At 33.2% G+C, this 19,018-nt stretch overlaps 1 protein-coding gene across 1 annotated transcript in view; it reads right to left on the bottom strand.

Moving 5' to 3' along the window:
- Positions 1-2,533: 2,533 nt before the first annotated feature.
- Positions 2,534-19,018, bottom strand: part of LOC149421881 (nose resistant to fluoxetine protein 6-like) — a 33,196-nt gene continuing 16,711 nt past the window's right edge. Inside the window, exons 8-11 of the mRNA XM_089634326.1 lie at positions 16,015-16,157; positions 6,442-6,487; positions 3,384-3,619; positions 2,534-2,674 (exon numbers count right to left, since the gene is read on the bottom strand). Of these exons, the coding sequence (XP_089490452.1) occupies positions 2,534-2,674; positions 3,384-3,619; positions 6,442-6,487; positions 16,015-16,157 (566 nt within the window). The remainder of the gene's footprint in view (positions 2,675-3,383; positions 3,620-6,441; positions 6,488-16,014; positions 16,158-19,018) is intronic.

Here is a 19,018-nt window from a genome sequence, read left to right as displayed (position 1 = left end):
TAATTTATAGCCCTTAAAATTGATAGATGTCGCTTCACCCTTTTGTAACCAGTGTTCGCTAGCACAAAAAACGTCGATATTTTTTTCACACAAAATATTTTCTAATTCTAAGATTTTATTTCGAATGCATTGTACATTTTGATGCATTATATTGATGGTTTTTCCGGCTCTGGCGGATAACTCTTCATGGTGAGCAGGCGAACTTTGTATGTTATGGATGTAAAAACTCTCTTCGTTATCTGATTGGTTGTCCGAAGATAATTTTATGTTACTGTTTACCATAGAGCAGGTCTTTAGTGACATAAAAAATCAATTTTCTTTTTTTCCGCTTCAATTTTTCTCATGTGCACAGAACATTCATCACTCCAAGCAAAATGGTCAGTTGGCAGTTGTAATTTTAGTCGATCATTCATTTTCTTGCAGTTAATGCATTGGATGTCGTTTTGACAGTTTTCATTGTCGTCGTCATGTGTTCCGGAACAACGAGTGCATGCTTTTTCATTTCTGCAATCTTGTGATTTGTGCATGTAGCCATTGCACTTGTAACACTTTAAAAGTGAAATGTTGTCGAATACTCGACATCTGTCCCATCCAATATTTACTCTGCCTTCTTGTAACATTCTATGGTATGTTTTTCCGTCAACTTCCGCGAAAATGATGTAGTTAACGTCACCTCGTTTCGTTTTGACTTCTTTTATAAATTTTATTTCAATTTTTGATTCAATTGTTTCGAGGTAATCATTTTGCATTTTAATTTTCGATACAATTTCTTCCGGAGTGAATTTATCTGTTAAACCAATGATTTTTAGTTTAGGATTCTTAGGTTTAGGTGTATTCACGACATATTTTCCTCCCATCTTTGAGATTATTTGCTCCTCCATCTTCTTTGTTGCAGCTGTATTTTTGCATTCTACGATTACTGCTCCTTGTTTAAAATTTCTTATTCCGGTGACACCGAAATTAACTGGATCTATATTTTGTTTTATTTCATCCTTTGTAACTGTATTTTTTTGTTGTTTATCTTTCGGCTTAACAATGACTATTGGTTCATGTTTTTTGCAGTTTGGTGGTTCCACATTATTTTTGTCATTTCTTGTTATTTCCGCATACGATTTTATTTCCGCATTTATTTTAATATCTTCAATGTTTTTGTCAATTTTAGTTGTGACAGCTTTATTTTCTTTAATAATTAATTCTTTGATCTCACAAATATGCTTGGCCAGTGGTCGTAAATTTTTTAACTCTCCCCTCATTTCAGACATTTCCGTGTTCATATGGCCGACCAAATCAAATAAGTTTTCCATAACAACATAAATAGTTTCTTTTTGTATTACAGATATCTTTCCTTTACATTCAATAATCGTTGTTTTTATTGTATTAAGATATTTTCTTACTGTTGTCATTGCATTTCTGTTGTTAGTAAATATAGGATCCAATTGTAATGAATCATCACTAATTTCCCCTGATTTTTTCGGGCTTGTAGTGTAATCTTCAGGATCAGACGCAACCTCAGATGTTGTGCGTACGGCACGATTCCTTCTTTTACTTTGATTAGGCGATCTTGGCGTTAGACTAGATGTCCCAAATGGGTTGGCTTCATTCATTGGAGAATCGACGTTAGGCATTTTGTTAGTGTGAAATATTCAAATTTAAAATAAAAATAGTCTTTGCCGGTCTGCACCTCCCATAGAAATATGTTTCTCAATAATTATTATTTAATGGCACTAGGATTAATTGACAGATGGCGTTAGTATGATTATTGTTGTTAGCTTTGAGTTTGTGTCAATAGATGTCACTGGAGTGCTTTTATTTTTATTTTTTAAAGTTTTTATTATTTCAAAGTTATAAATGATAATAATTTCTTTTTATTTTTTTTATTTTTTATTATAGTTTTATTTAAGTTTGGTTTAAGTTTAATTGTTTTTTCACAGTAACTTTCGTTTCCGTTGGTGTTGTTGGTATCAATGATTTGACAATTTAATCTGGCAAAAAGACACAGCGTAACGGCGATTTGCACTAATCTAACTGTGTTAAGTTATTTAAAACTTTTGCGCACTGTATTTAGACGATAGTTGTTATTTAAATTTGATTTTTACGTGGGATTTCACAGATATCACATTTAACACCTAGTTTTTTTAACGATATCGAAGTGTCACGGCGATTACCAGAAGTGGTGTTTATTTTAGTTTTTTATCACTTTTAGGCACTGTTTTAGGCAAAATTGCTGGTCTATTTGGAAATTTTTTGTGCTAGAAATGTTTTTCTCGCAAACTCGGCAGTATAAAACTTTTCCGTCGTATGTAAATATTCCAGGATATTCAGCTATCCACGTATGGGCACTTTTTTATCAGGGGGCATGGTTCATTTTCACAATGTACAACTTCGTGCAAACAAACAAAACACTAGACGAAACTCTAAAGAACAGCGCGTGCGACCAGTCAAAAACAAAATTCGCAATTCACTGAATTACCATCAAAATATACTAAATCACCCCTCATACGAATGAATGAATTGTTTTCGGCAATTAGCCGAATTAAGCCGAGTAGGCGCGAGAGCAGGCGAAGATGAGAGAGGTTCCCCCCCCCTCCGGCCGCCGGCCGTAGCGATCAGTAAGATCAGTTCTTCGCTCAGCTTCGCTGGCCGCGCGCCTTGCTATCTGACGTCTATAGTGTCGCTATGTGAGGCATCTGAACGATATCAAGCGTAAATATGCAAGATCTCAAATCATTTGCTAAAATATGCAACTACCGCTGAAAAGGGTCTAAATATGCATTTGCATATGCAAATATGCAAATGCATATAATCCGGTCTCTAATAATAACATTCTCAAGACGATATTTTTTTATCCTCATTTTATCGCAAATAAGTATTTGATTCATTCGATCGTGCCATACCTTCCTCGGGCGTTCCCGACTTCTTATACCATTCATTTCAACGTCGTGCATTCTCCTTGATTTTCAACAATTCTCCTCTCCAACTCTCCGAGTTTTTCAACAATTCACGTAATGCAGAATCTTGAAGTGTACTACATTTTTACTGTTACAACACTGCGTTTAATAATTGGTATCTATCCATTCTCTCTATATCATTCCAGTGTCGAGATAATGAATATTGATGAAACAAACGTACATCTTTACAAACAAAGATGGAGAAATACATTAATAAAAGATTGCTAAGTTGCAGTTATTCCGACCATCGCTGATTCGAGTAGTTATAAAATATAATGATATTATAATAATAATTAAAAAAAATTATGTAATTTTCATCAAGTAGCAAGGAGAACATGACTAAGTTCATGAACTTTGCATTTCATTCCAGAGTGGAGCATCCGTCCCCACTTCTTCAAGTCTCACCAAATTCATTGTTATAAATTTCATAGTTACCTCTCCTTCGAAGTTGTTAGGCATCATCATCGTAGAGTCGTGGAGGAAGTAGGCCCCATAGTACGCCACGGGGAAGGGCGGCCGCGAGGAGGGGAGGGACAGGGCCTCGCCCCGCGGGCTGGGTGACAAAGGGGCACGCGATGAAGAGCCCGCGGTGTTGCATTGCGGTTTGGAGCCCAGCCAGTAAGTGTTGCCCCAGAACAGCTTGGAGGTGGGCACGCCGGATGCGTGCATCACTGGAGAGGTGTTAATCATTTTACCATCGGATTCCATTGAAACCGCACATTAATTATTACAACTGCTCTGATCCAGTGACACTATAATAGCATCCCGATATAATAGCATCTACTACCTATCTCCCCGGCCGCAATGATCTACGTGTTGGATTTAGTTTTCAAAATTACGTAAGTATGATCAATTCCAGCTGCAGAACAAAACGTTGTTTATTCATTTCATTTTTCAGAGGACTGCTAATTTTGATGGACGTTATTTACAATGGTGAACCCAGAGGAACCTATGAGCAACCATGCGTGCGCACTGGTTTGCTCATGAAAACTGTAACAGCTCCATCTTTTAAGCATATTATGTGAAAAAATTATTCCTTTAATAAAAAAAACTGATTTTGAACTTTTTGGTTTTGTTCTGGTTTTGTGCTGTTTTGGCATTTGTCTTTCAATGATAATTCAATTACTTATTTGGTTTAATTATTGTTGTTTAAAATGAATTGTAGGCCTAATATTAATTTATTAACACGAAATGTATGAAATTCTCGTTATAATAATAAAGAGCTTTAATAAATAAATACCGAATCATTCAATTTTATGCCGATAACAATATACTTGAACGAAACACATAATTACTAAAGATCAAAAAATATTCCTATTTAAATTTAAAAAAACTTGACATAAATTCATGAATTTAGAAACATGTGCAAGAAATAAACAAAACATTGAATTCGAAATAAAAATTACGATTTGTGTAATTTTTTCATTTAAGGTTTTTTTATAAAAATAATAGGAAGATATTATAAAAAAAAACATTAAAAGGATTTTAAAGATGAGTTAATTTATTAAAAAACAGTAAATAAATATATTAAAACCTTCAATTAAAATTATGACAAATGAAATTTATTTAAAATTTTCCACGAGTAAATGATGCCATTCGTCCGGAAACACGTGTTTACAAATTGAATAATTTCTCTCAGCATCCCAAGTGGTTCCAGACAAGCATATGAAATTATTGTGTATCTGCTCACAAAAAGAATTCCTATTTTTACATTACTGTCTGATTAGAGCCGCAGAAGGAATGAAAAAATTAAATAACCAGGTCTTTGCCGGAAATTATAACAAACTAGCTGAAGCCCCCGCGTTGCTCGGTAAAACCCGGTTTTAAAAACACCAGCATTTTTTAAAATCTAATGTGATTTCTCTTGTTTTCTACAGATGTTTTTTATTGGAAGACATAATGAAATAAGATATATTTAAACAATATGTTGTTTTTATATAGTTTAACTACAATAAATAGTTTATGATTCACTACTATTTGCGCTACTATAATATTTTGCTAGATTATATCTGTTGGCAAGTCACCTTTTCTGTATATTTTATCCTGTTTAAATGAGGTGTTTTCTATTATTGTAGCATTCTATGCCTTAAGAAAATTTCAGCTGTATCACATTCAATGTCGTTTTGTATACATATTGTTGTGTTCTTAAATGTAATACTAATATTAGCCTATGTACCACTGTGTACTTATAATCTAATGTATCACATTACTGTAAAAGCCTTTTATGGCGTATAATAAATAAATGATTTATACCATTTAATTTTTTTTTAAAACAAACATGCTTTGGGAGTATGTAATAATTACCTTAATATACGGAAAACGCAATTTTGTTATATTGTATAAACCTTAGGTATTTCAAAAGTTAATAATATTTTATATTGTATAAATCTTAGGTCTCAAATATTAATAATATTGTATATTGTATAAACCTTAGGTATCTCAAAAGTTAATAATATTTTATATTGTATAAACCTTAGGAATCTCAAAAGTGAATAATATTTTATATTCTATAAACCTTGGGTATCTTAGAAGTTAATAATGTTTTATATTCTATAAACCTAAGGTATCTCAAAAAATAATAATATTTTATATTGTGTAATCCTTGGGTATCTCAAAAGATAATAATATTTTATATACTATAAACCATGGGTATCTCTGAAATTAATAATATTTTTTCCTCTATAAACTTAAGGTATCTCAAAAGTTATTAATATTTTATCTTCTATAAACTTAAGGTATCTCAAAAGTTAATAATATTTTATATTCTATAAACCTAAGGTATCTCAAAAATTAATAATATTTTATGTGGTATAATCCTTAGGTATCTCAAAAGTTAATTATATTTTATATACTATAAACCTAAGGTTTCTCAAAAAAGAGGAAAACACTTAAGGCAACCAGAAAGGCCGGGAGGCTGTACTTTGCTTTAACAGCGGCCATGTATTTATAGCTCTCTGAGTACATTTCATTTCGCTTTGTGTAAATAGCATTTAACACCTCCAAAAATTGCGTTATTATAGCATGTTTATATTGATTTATGAGTACGTCATAGTATTGGGTACAATTTTTGTTATGTTTACATAACTACACATAGGTAACGGCTCAAAGGTTGTTTTTTTTTCATTTAACGCAACACAGGAGGCCCTGAGGAAAATAATTTCCATTAGGGTCTATGTCATCTATTGAAATGTTGTTTGGAGGGTATTTATTAAGGAAAGTAAGGAGACGAAGTTCTGAGAAGGTACAAGGTATGAGGGTTGGGTAGGAATCTATCGATCAGTGTGTCCAGAAGTGACGTACATATAAACATATCCCTCCTACTGCGGCACAAGGCGATTGGTCGAGAAACCAGTTGTAGGGTTAAAGGGTTAGGGTTAGGGCTAAATCACCAAACGTAGTGAACCACTTGAAGTGACCTATGGTATAGATGTTGGTTATCCAATAAATGGTTCCCGGGGCGGCAGTACCCACACCCACTCAGTACCAATTTTACCTTCAGGGCCTGTATCATCTTTGGGGTTGCTGCGTGGAGAATCTGTCTGTTACATAGATTGTACGTTGTTATTTTATTTTTGTGAATGAATTAAATAACAAAATAGGTTTGATACAAAATATCGAATCTGATTCGAATAGAAAAATTATTCTATTTAAAAAATTGAAATAATCGTGCTATTTTTATAAGCTCATAAAAAAAGTTTTTTTGGAAACATAATATTTTTCCGACCACACTAAAACACCCAAATTATCTATTATTAAAAAAATCTAAAATAGTTTAAATTAAGCCAAGAGAAAGAAAACTAAACTTTTTAAATATGAACCTTAATTGAGTATAATAATTATAAGTGTCTATTCCGGTATTTGGAGAGGTTAGTGCAGTCCCATACATTCCACATAGAGATACAAACAGTATAAATATATGATCAAAAATAAAACAAACAAAAAAGATGAATTGTACATTTTTTTTTTTTTTTATTGGTTTTCAAGTTACAATCCCGTTAAACTTCAATAAAGCAGTTTGTCAACAGGATGTTAATGATCAATTACATACATACACACATAATATTATTACTATAACTATACAATTAACACACATAAATTAATATAAACTATCTCTATTTAGTAACCATTGTTTCAGTATATATCTTAATCTATTTGTGGAATCGCAATTTTTTATATTGATGGGTAACATGTTAAGCATTTTTGGCACGTTAAATTCTAGGGTTCGCCGTCCGTATTTATTATTATATTTTGGAACAAGCATTCCTTCATTCTTCGTAAACCTTGTATTATATTCATGTTCCACTTTTCTTTTATAATCAGACTCAGATATAATGTTGAATCAATATTTTGTACCATAATAAGGCCTGCACCGGTAATATTGTTAAATTCCGATACAACAATGATATGTTTCGTCTCTGTGAAAAAATATGTTTTTGGGCTAATAACTTCACCATAGAATTTTGTACTGATTGCAGGTGGTTTAAATTAGTTTTACAAGAGTGACCCCAAGTAGTTAAACCATACCGTAAAGTTGATTCTGCGAGTGATAGGTAAATAATTTTTAAAATATTCACCGGAACGAAACATTTCAGTTTGTATATCCTACCCACTATCGCTCTCAGCCGCTTGCAAGTTTTGTTTATTTGTGTATCCCATTTGAAATGACAATCAACAGTCACCCCCAAATAAACGTATTCATTTACCAGTTCAATACTTTCACACATACATGGCTGTAAAATGTTTTGATGAATACATATAAAGTTATGTGAAATTATTTTAGGCATGATCTGAAATGAAGCATGTGGAGACCGTATGTGCATCAATTTAGTTTTCTTGGTATTAATGATTAGACCTGCGTCATGTGACCATTTTATCAGGGACGTAAAGTCATGTTGCATATATTTAATCGCAATGGATAATTGTTCATCAGATATGACAAGAGCAGTGTCGTCAGCATATACAAAGTGTCTTACATATTTAAATAATTTTTTCATTATTGATACAAATATAATATAAAGGGTTGGACCCAAAATCGACCCCTGCGGGACTCCAGCACAGATTTTTTTCCTCCCACTCATTTTTTCTAATATTTTTACACATATATGTCTATTAGATAAATAATTTTTAAACAAATTAAGTAGGTTACCTCTAATTCCAATTGCTTCTAAGATTTTTAATAATTTTTGTGGGTCAATTGTATCAAACGCTTTGGAGTTATCTATAAATAGTACTAAAACATGTATTTTATGGTTTAATTCATTATTAATATAATTTGAAAAATCCTGTAATAAATGCTCTGTGCTTTTTTTCTTTTGAAAGCCATATTGTTTTTGGTCTATAATGTCAAATTTTTCTAAGTATTTATTTAATTTTAAGGAAATATATTTTTCAAAAATTTTTTCAAGTGCAGGCATTATACTGATAGGTCGATAGTTTCCTATTTCTGAGTGCTTTCCTCCTTTGTATATAGGTCTAATAATAGCACATTTAAGATCATTTGGCAATTCAGCTTCTATAATGAGTCTATTAACTAAGTGCGTTATAATAGGTCCTAAAATATCTATATGTCTTTTTATGTCGTACATTCTTATGTTGTCCATTCCCAAGGATTTTGAATTTTTCATTTTCTTAACAATATTTTTTATCTCAGTGAGAGTTGCCTTTGGTAAATACATACTGTGAGGTAATTCTATTTGATTAACATTGGATGCCTTAAAATCACATCTGTGCAACATTTGGCTTATACTATCTGAGAAATAATTTACATATTGGTTTGTTACACTCTCCACCGTTTGTTCCTTTAACACATATCGTGAGATGACTTCATCACAATTACTTTTAGTTTTTCTTCCCAACAATTTATTTATTTCATCCCATGTTTGCTTAGTATTATTGAAACTACGTTTGAATTTATCTTTAAAATAACAATTTTTTCTTTTAGTAATTAATTTGTTGACATTATTTCGCATGTACCTGTATTCATTTTCATAAGTTTTATTACAAGGAGAATTTTTCCATCTTCGAAACAATAAATCCCTTTTTTTTATTAACTCTAAAATATCTGTAGTTATCCATTTTTTGATCGCATGTGGTCTTTTGGTTGGTTTTTCAAAAAATGACACAGTACTTTTTTCATATAAATTAATGAAATTATTTTTAATTTGATGATACAAAAAGGTACTTTCTTGTTCATTAAGTAAAGAATTCCAATGTATTTCTCGGATGTGATTATCAATATGTTTTTGGGACAAAATTGTTATCTTTTTCATGTTTTTTAATGGTTCTTTTTGCACATCATATTTAATATTAACGGCTGTCATATAGTGATCTGCTATGGAAATCTCGCATACACACGCTGATAGCGAGTCCACTTTTTTAAGCCCGTTACTGTACCTAACGTATATATGATCTATGCATGATTGTGTTATGCGCCCGCTAACAATTGCTTCACGCGTCACACCGTCTATGCATTTGATCAAATAATTGCTTGCAAGAATATTTTCATATGAGTTTATTACAGGATCATTAAAATTCATCAAGTTTATATTAGTGTCCCCAAAGAACAAAACATTGTCTCGAAGGCCTATGAAATCCGTCAGAATAGATTCAATTTCCCTGATAAAAGATAGTTTGTTAAGATTCGGTGGTCGATATATCGCTAATATACTCAAACTTTGTTTATTTGGAAGAGTAATTATACCAAAAACATTTTCAAAATAATTTGATTCTAGTGGTGATTGTTTAAATACCATACTGTTTCTTATATATAGCGATATGCCACCTGATTTATTATTACGACAATAGTTGTAATTTGAATAGCCCGGAATCTCATACATATTAATTTGGTCAGCTTGTATATTTGTTTCGCTGATCATTAAAATATCTATACGCTCCCAACAATTTCTTAAATAAACATGCAAAACATCCCAATTCTTACATAATGATCTGATATTTACATGAATACAAATTAATTCCCCTACATCACTTTTTTTAATATTTATCCACTGTTGTAGATCGTTAGTTCTTAAAAAATCTACTTCATTATCTTCTTCTAGATAATTACTTAAAGCAATGTTTTATAAAATAATTAGTTCAAATTCTGTGCTATTAATATGATAATTTATTACAACCTCTCTGGTTACTATACCTAAGTATTTATTTGAGTAATGATTGAAAGGTAGGTTTACATATGTCATTTTTATATTTATTTCAATTTTAATGCAGTTTGTAAGAATTATTGGGTAATCTAAAATATTAACAATAATGAATTTCGTCAGAATGAGTACTGCAACACCTCTATTATTATTTTTGTTTATTGTCGTCTGAATATATTTAAAATAAGAGTGCCGCCGTTGATAAGCAATCGGCAGTGACTCATGATTTGTAAATGGCTTGTTTAACACTATGCCGTCAGGCTGAAAATTTAAATTATTAATTTTAATTAAAATAGTTAATTTATTCTGCATTGTAATCAATTTTTTGTTTGGCAACTTTTAACATATAATTTCTAAACTTACATGCTATACTATTTGGTAGGTGATCCGTAGGGAAATTTTTTTGTTTCTTTTGATTAGAATCCCAGCAGTTGGCACATTTGGGGGGGCAGTCCAGAGATTTGCATTCCCGGTATTGGTGGTCCCCGGCGCAGTGCATACATCTTGGATCCTTTATTTTATCTAGGCATTTATGTGCAGTATGGCCAAATCTTAGACAATGGTAGCATTGCGTTAAAGGGTAGCAGTCTTCAACATATATCCTCAAGAATCCTAAGTTGACACGTTTTTTTCTTATAAGGTAATCTCTCATGTTTCCATTTGTTTCGATAATTATATTGTGGGACTTATTTCTTTTGTTGTCGGTGATAGCTTTCACCTGAAATATATCAGGATTTTGATCTGTCATTATTTTAATGTCATCATTTTGGAGTCTTAAGTCTGTTAAAAATTCTTCTTTTGTGTAATTTGTTTGTATTCCTTTGAATATTACACACGGTTTTTTTCTTTGTATTTCTTCTGCCGTAATGTCTTTTTTTGATATTTTGTTTATTTCATTTTTCAGTTCGGTTGCATCTTCTTTTTTAGGGCAAGTTATAATTAATCTGTTGTTAGTTATTTTTTTCATGCTGTTTACTCCGATGCCCAGAGCAGATATTTTAATTTTATTTTGTATTGTTTCCTTAAGTTGGTCTTGATTTTGGTTCGTATTTAATGAAGTTATTATAATTGGAAAGTTTTTTTCTTCAATCTCTTCTTGGTGATAGTTGGTTTTTACTGCTGACGCGTACGTTACTCTTTCATTTTTAGTTTTTAGCATTTCCTTCAGCATTGTATTTTTTTCTTTCAGTTTTGCTAGGTCTATCGCCATATGCGAAATATTTTCCATAATAGAGCTAATTTTTTTCGAGATTTCTATTTTTGTTTCTTTTGTGATTCTTGATTCATCGAATAATGCGGTCATTTCAGCAATTTCTTTCTTAGCTTTGGATATGTAGTCATGCGGATCAACTTCTTCCTCCATCGCAACGTTTTATTTATCCTGTTTTGTATTCGGGTCTCAACGTGTTAGTGCGACTAACGTACAGTTACACGCGTCCGTTGCCTGCCAGGTTGCAACGGAATATGATGATAATAATAATAGTAAGTTGAAGCCTTTAGGAGATAGTATTTTTCTCCAGTGTGCGTCAATGCTGGAGGATGGAGTGAGGCGGGCTTCCATGGTGAGGTTATTATTTTTTTTTTAATGGCTATATTTTTTTTTAACATTTTTACAAGAATATGTATATTTATATATATGTATAAGAGATTTTGATGATATTCGTAGTCCTCCCACCAGGAGATTTGTTTAGGGGGACTAGGTTTTGGAAGTTTTTCAGCGACTTCCATGATTCGACTTCATGTTTTGGGTAAGGATTTCCATAAACTTCTACGACGATGTTTTAAGTATGCTAGTAAGTTATTTATCCGGTAGTTCCTAAGTCTAGATTTAATGTCTTTAATGTAGTTATTTTTTGTTTTGAATTGTTTGATACTAAGTGGAAGTTTGTTAAATACCTTTACTGCTAAAAATTCAGAGCTTCTTTGTCCAAAGGTAGAGTTACACTTTGGTATATTTAGTATCTCTGTTTGTTTGGCTATGGTTTTATGAGTATGTGCGGTGTTTGCCTGTAAATAAAATATTAAGTGATGTACCAGAATGTTTTAGGCATAGATTTTCTGTATTTTTGGAACATAAAATTGTTTAAACATTTCTGTTGTTGACGTCCTTATGGGAACGTTTATTATGGTCTTAATGTTGAAATTCTGAGTTACCTTCAGTTGTTTCGTGTTTTTATGCTGCCAAGCCCCATTCTATAATTCCATATTCCAATTTAGCTTAGTATACTCTCTTGACAAAATGTTTCGTAATTTACTGAAGTAGTATATGAGTTTTGTTAGCTTTTTTGAGGTTCGATCAATGTGTGAATCGCAGTGTAGTTTATCGTCAATTTCGATCACAAGATATTTAACGCTTTTGGTTTATGTTATATGCGGGCAGGAACATTGAGGAAAATTGTTTTGACATTCATGTAATTTGAGTGTATGCTCATTCATTGGTTGTCCTCTTTTGTTTTTGGAGAATGTTAGATATTTGGTTTTATTAACATTTAATGTAAGGGAGTTAGCTTTCAGCCAGTTTTAAAGAACAGCTAGGCCATGTTCAGCCTCCTTATAGGTTCTTGTCCAATCTTGTTCATGGTATATAATAACAGTGTCATCTGCAAAGCTCATTATGTTTCCTTTGATAGGAAGATTCATAAAATCATTTATATAAATTAGATATAGTAGAGGTCCTAATACGCTTCCGTCTACGCTTTCCAGAGCTGCTTATCCTTTCCCTCATTCCTGCCACCCTGGATCTAATAAGGGCTGCATATCCGGGAACTCGCCCCTCCGTGAACATAGGGAAAGCGTTGCAGTATCTTCTTTACTACTTTTTTATGGTTTGCCCATAGTTTGCACGTGTACAACGTTGCGCAGAAGGAAAGGAATAGCTTCATTTTTACAGCGGTACTGCAAAGGCGAAATCTTCTACTGAGTTACTTTGTTTGCTTTTACGCTGAGAGCTCGTCTTTGTCCATCGATAATATCATCGTAAGATCAGATTAGTGGTGATTATGTGTCCAAGGTATTTAGTTCCTTCGGTCACCTTTAAGTTCACAAGGTTCAGGGTAGCTGGAGGAATATTTTTCGGGTTTTGCCTATGTCGTATGACCAATTGAGCCTTTTTAGTGGGGTTATACCTCGAAGGTGGGGATGCCAGATGCGTCCACCACCGGAGAGCTGGATGAGTATCGGTTTCCATGGACATATTTCATTTATGCGATACCGCTCATGAATCCCAACTACTCTGGGCCTCGATTCTCGACTAAATCATTCCACTCAAATAACGAGTGGTTCGACCCACTAGTTGTTCGAGTGGAATGACTTTTGACGTTTGGCGTGAGTAAGTGTGTACCTTCGACGAGACTCAAGAATAAGAATGTTGACCAATGTATGTACTTTCGACGGCGATTGCGAGCGGCTTGGATCGTAGAATCCATATCCTGAGCCTTCTTCTTCTTCAATGGCTCTACAGCCCATTTCGAGCCTTGGCCTCCTTTAACATGAGCCTCCACCGCCCTCTGTCCTCGGCCGTCGTCTTCCAATCTGCAACATGGAGTAGTCCTCTCCAATATGTTAAAAGTACGGTTGATCCCAACAGCAAAACAAAATTATTATGTATTATATAGAAACCTTATTTTAGTTCAGTTGATTTTTTAGGGAACTGCTTATTTTGACGGAGCTTAGAACTTACAGTGGTGACATTATATAAAAAATTTAATTATGAAGAGACCTACTTCCTCTGTCACTTAGTCACTTATTTACTGAAGATAACTTAGCAGTAGTCTTGAATCTTGATGTCCAGCAGTTGAACGAAGAGATATACTTTTGTTACTCGCTAAAGATTTTGGTCTAAGTGTAATCAATGACAACATCTGCATGAAGCTGCATTTGTGGAAAATTCATCATTCTTACGGATATGAATACAAAGTTTGGGTTCGAACTTTGAAAGCCGTTTATAACGGAATAAAGGATGGAAATGATAAAGAAAACATTAAAAAATATATACAGAAACATATTTAGATTTCAGTAAATTTAATGTTAAGGAATCAATTTAGTGTAGGTATACTCGTGAGAGAATGAATTAAAAAGCACGTCACTTTAAAGTTAAAAAACACACTGGATCGACGTATGCTATGTGAGCAATGCATTACGATATTTAGATTAATTATAATTCATACATTTCTATGGAAATAGATACTTTAGAAATACACTTGTCACACGCAACTCAAATCCACGCTTCCATCGCTGTGCAGTTCAGAGCTGTCCAAATAGGCGTGGAACGTGTTAAGATGGAGGGGTGGCGTCACGCCTCCAACGAGTTGATTTCACATCCATAAGTGATATTATCTATGCATCTACTGTTATGTTTGGTATATCTATGGTTTTTTTGTTTTGACAGTTGGCTTAATAAAATAATAAACTAAGTAAATAATCACCAAAATCGCTTTCTAAGTCGCAAGACATGATAAAGCTACGATTTACGTCTGTTAAGTGAAACACATAAACAATAATAATTGTTAAATCAACTGATTCGCGTGCGCGCCGCGTACTTTAGAACTAGAGATAACTTGTCACGGGTCACAAGCGTTGCATGTGTGGAATCACTGTGAACGTTGACCTGGAAACGTAATAATGCATACATCGCGTACGCCGACAAAGCGTGTTTCTTCTTTAAACCTTATTTCGATTACAGCAGTATTCTGTAAACATTATTTTTTTATTGTACAAATTTCACATTAATACTTCTGGTACATGTGAATACTAAATAATAATACCACTGTGATGGTAGTTCTGAAAACACACTTAGTTTAATCTTTCTTATAACTTGCGGTTTTCTTGATCTCGACTGGTTTTTCCTTTTGCTTAAATCCTTCCAGCATCATCTTGGATGCTCTTATCAAGGGAGTCTCAAATGTCAATGAGAAAAAAATTGACAATACGAAACTAACGACGATTGTTCCAAGTCCGAACATAAACTGAAATCAAATAAATTTTATTGAAATTACGCATAGTAAAAATAATTTAATTGCATAATTTCAGCTCGTCAATACGCGCTAATTAAGGCTTCAATAATATTTTTTTAAAATTACGCACAAATTACGTTTTAGGTTTGTCTGAATTTAGAACTACTATAATTTTTTTGAATAAGTAAGATGACGAGAGTAAAAAAAATATCACACGTTTACACTAAAATACAACAGAAGCAAAAATTTATTAACAAAATAGATAAATGCCGAATAATTGACTTAATTATCAGAGAAGACTTGTTGGAGATAAATAATATATAAATGGATTATGTGGTTTTATTACATAAGTTAATTCGTATACATTTTGTCTTTCTCTTGGTAAAATAACTAAGCAATGATATTTATTAAATACCCGCTATTTATTGGTGAACCTTTTCTATGCAGATTGGAATATATCCTGAATAATTTTACGTATAAATCACGAATGGTAGGAATTTTGATTAATTACATTATAATACTGTACATTTCTTGATTTTTAAAATCACCACCTATTTTTGCTCGGCCGACCTGATTGAATTTTGATTTTGAACTGTTTTTGATAAATTTTTCCAGGGAGAAATTTTTTGTGTTTGTCAGGATGGCCCACAGAACATCGCGAGTTTTAGTACTTTTGCTAGGTAACATATGAATTATTATTTCAATCATTATGTTTATAAAACATAAAAATTGATTAAACATATGATGAAAATACATGCCCAGTATCTCACTACCGCTGGGTTATAAAAATACATTCAAATATGAGCTATTTAAAATGATTTTCAAACAATATACAGATAATATACAAATGTATTTAACATGTAATAAAAAAACTAAAAAATGATTGCATTTGATGAAAGTACAAGTACAAGAAAAAGGTGACATTCGTAGAAATATGGAATACAAGGTGCGTGCTCTTACCGTAGCGGGTATTGCCATCTCGCGGCCAGCCTCGAGGAAGGAGACCGTCAGAGTGATGAGTATAGGGTTGAGGAGGTAATTGCAGTAAGTCACCCTCGCCAGCGGGATCCACCACTTTTGGGACAGAAAACGGGCCACGGCTCCTGAAATAGACCACCTTCATATTTCAGATTCTAAAGCATAGAACCGTTCACTGATAAAACACGAACAAATCAAGAACGTTCCTTTTTTGAAACTTGAATGGACTTTACAGCCATGTATTTGTATGATATTATTTTAACTCCAGAGAGGCCCTAAACCCTTTATAGGTCATAAGCTAAAAACGGATAGTTTTGAGACCTGCAATATTAAGGTCTATATTTCTTTGTGTTAACTATTTATAATCACCCTTATGGGTTGTAATCATTCTCAGGTAACGCACGGAGGTCTTGAATCAAACAAACCGCCCCGAAGTTCGTACATGTTGAGTAAATTTACGAAAACCGCGTCCTGGTCAGTTTCTAGACCTGCGTCCATTTAGCAACACGACAGCTGCCAGTTTTACAAGAACACTCATTTTTATGTTATTGTTTCTCTAACATTGAGAGTTATTTCTGAAAACAAAGTAAGTACATTTGTTATATACACAATACTGTATAGTTTTTGTAGTTTTAATTAAAAATTGTATGTGGAATAATCGAGTAAAGTCAAATTATTTACCATCATGTCTAAAATCTAACCTCAAAAGCTAAAATGTAGGCCCTTTTTGATTATCATATTATAGACACTGCAAATAATTTCTTAACCACAATACATTTAATTTCGTATTATGTTCTTTTACAACTAATAATTATTTTTTGTGGATATTTTCCCGCCATCGAGTTTCTTGATGATATGTGTCATCCTTGATAAAATGATTTTCGTAATAATTTCCTATCAAAATTTTTGTTTTTGTTTTCATTCAAACTGTAATAATTATTTGAAATACATATCTCAAATTGAAGTAGAATAGTTATGAAATATTATATGTATAAGTAAAAGCCTTTATTGCAGCGCAAAACTATGTTTTTACTTTGTTTTAGGATGGAAAATAAGAGTGGCGGAGGTTTTAGTGTGAAAGACCTTGAAGACATGGGTGAAGGTGCATTCCTATCACTATTTGAGGGAATTACGGAGGACCAAGCTGAGGATTCGGAGGTTGGAGGAGTCTCCGATCCCGAAGATGAGATTTCCCAGGTTCTTTCAAGTCCTCGGGATTCAGTTCATAGGAGCGCTGCTAAGAATAATTTCGATTCTAATCCTGTCAATGCGGTGTCGGACCCTACTTATATTGAAAGGATTATGGAAGCTGATTGTTCTTCAGATGAAGACCCAAACATTCCCGATCAATCACCGGAAGTTACTCCTTCTTCTAGTGCGACCTACTATAAATGGCGGAAACGAAGGCATCACGCGCCTCCCGAGTATACTTCTCACAAGTTTTCACAATTCGAAGGAATTCATATTGAGGTAGATTTGTCTTCACCAATCAATATTTTTTTCAATTTTGTTACTCACGCTATTCTGCAGCACATGATTAACGAAAGTAATAAATATGCTAGGCAAAAAAATTTTGCCCTAGATTTATCCATAGAGGAATTAAAAGCGTTCATTGGCATCATTATTATAATGGGATTTCACCAGTTACCTAGCTTACGATTGTATTGGTCAACCCATGCTAATTTTTATGTTGCCCGTATTGCAAAAGTTATGAGCCTCAGGAGATTTTTAAAAGTTATTCGTTTCCTTCATATGAATGACAATCAAAAAATGCAGCCTCGCGAAAGTTCGCTGTTTGATCGTCTACATAAAATAAGGCCACTATTGACTCACTTCAGTGCCGTATTTAGGACTGCATTTTCACCAAGCAGATTTCTTTCTGTAGATGAAAGTATGATTGGTTTCAAAGGGAGATGTACACTAAAACAATACATACCTTTGAAACCAATAAAGCGAGGATTCAAAGTTTGGGTGATATGTTGTGCAGTTACTGGGTACATGATCAACTTCCAAGTTTACGAAGGAAAAGAAGTTACATCTCAACACCCCGAAATTGGTTTAGGAGAACGTGTTGTGATGCAATTGTCACAGATGTTTGAACATTTGGATATTGTTTATTTTTTGACCGCTTCTTCACTTCCATTCCTTTACTATCGAAGTTACTAGCAAATAAGTTGTTTGCTTGTGGCACGATTCAAACAAACAGAAAATTTTTTCCAAGTGCAAAAATTAAGCAAGATAAATACATGAAACTTGGTGAGCACGATAGTGTTATGGCAGATTCTATATCTGTAACAAAATGGAAAGACAGGGGTACGAAAGCAGTTTGCATGGCGTCCAACTTTCACGATCCTTCGAAAACAACAACAATAAAACGAACCAACAAGTAAGGCGGCAAAGATGATGTGCCCTGTCCGATAAGCATAGCAGACTATAATAAGTATATGGGAGGAGTTGATCGATTTGACCAACTTGCTTCATCATATAACATAACGTGGAAATCAAGGCGGTGGTGGTTACAAATCTGGTATTACCTTATTGAATGTGCCATTGTTAATTCGTACACTTTATATAGGGAAAAATTGAAGAAATTGGATAAAGAAAAAAAACCTATTACACATCTTCACTTCCGCAACCAATTGGCTGATCAGTTGATAGGATCTTTTACTTCAAGAAAAAGGATTGGTCGTCCTCAGACTTCATTAGCTAACGATATCAATTCTAATCATTATCCTGAAAAATGTACACTTCGTAGATGTGGATATTGCAGCACGTCGCTGAAAGTGGTACGAAGCTCAGTAGCATGCAACATTTGCAAAGTAGCTCTTTGCATACCGTGTTTTATGCCGTACCATTTATCTGGTCAAAAGAAGAAACTAACGAAGCCTTAGAATTTGTTAACATTTTATGTCGCACCATGTACCTATCTGATCAAAAGAAGAAACCAACAAGGCCTTAGAATTGTTTATTATTTTTTGTTTATGAT

The sequence above is a fragment of the Hesperophylax consimilis genome, chromosome 8, assembly GCF_061612785.1.
Source record: "Hesperophylax consimilis isolate HC1 chromosome 8, BYU_Hcon_1.0, whole genome shotgun sequence".
Taxonomy (NCBI): domain Eukaryota; kingdom Metazoa; phylum Arthropoda; class Insecta; order Trichoptera; family Limnephilidae; genus Hesperophylax; species Hesperophylax consimilis.
This window is presented reverse-complemented; position numbering and strand designations above follow the sequence as displayed.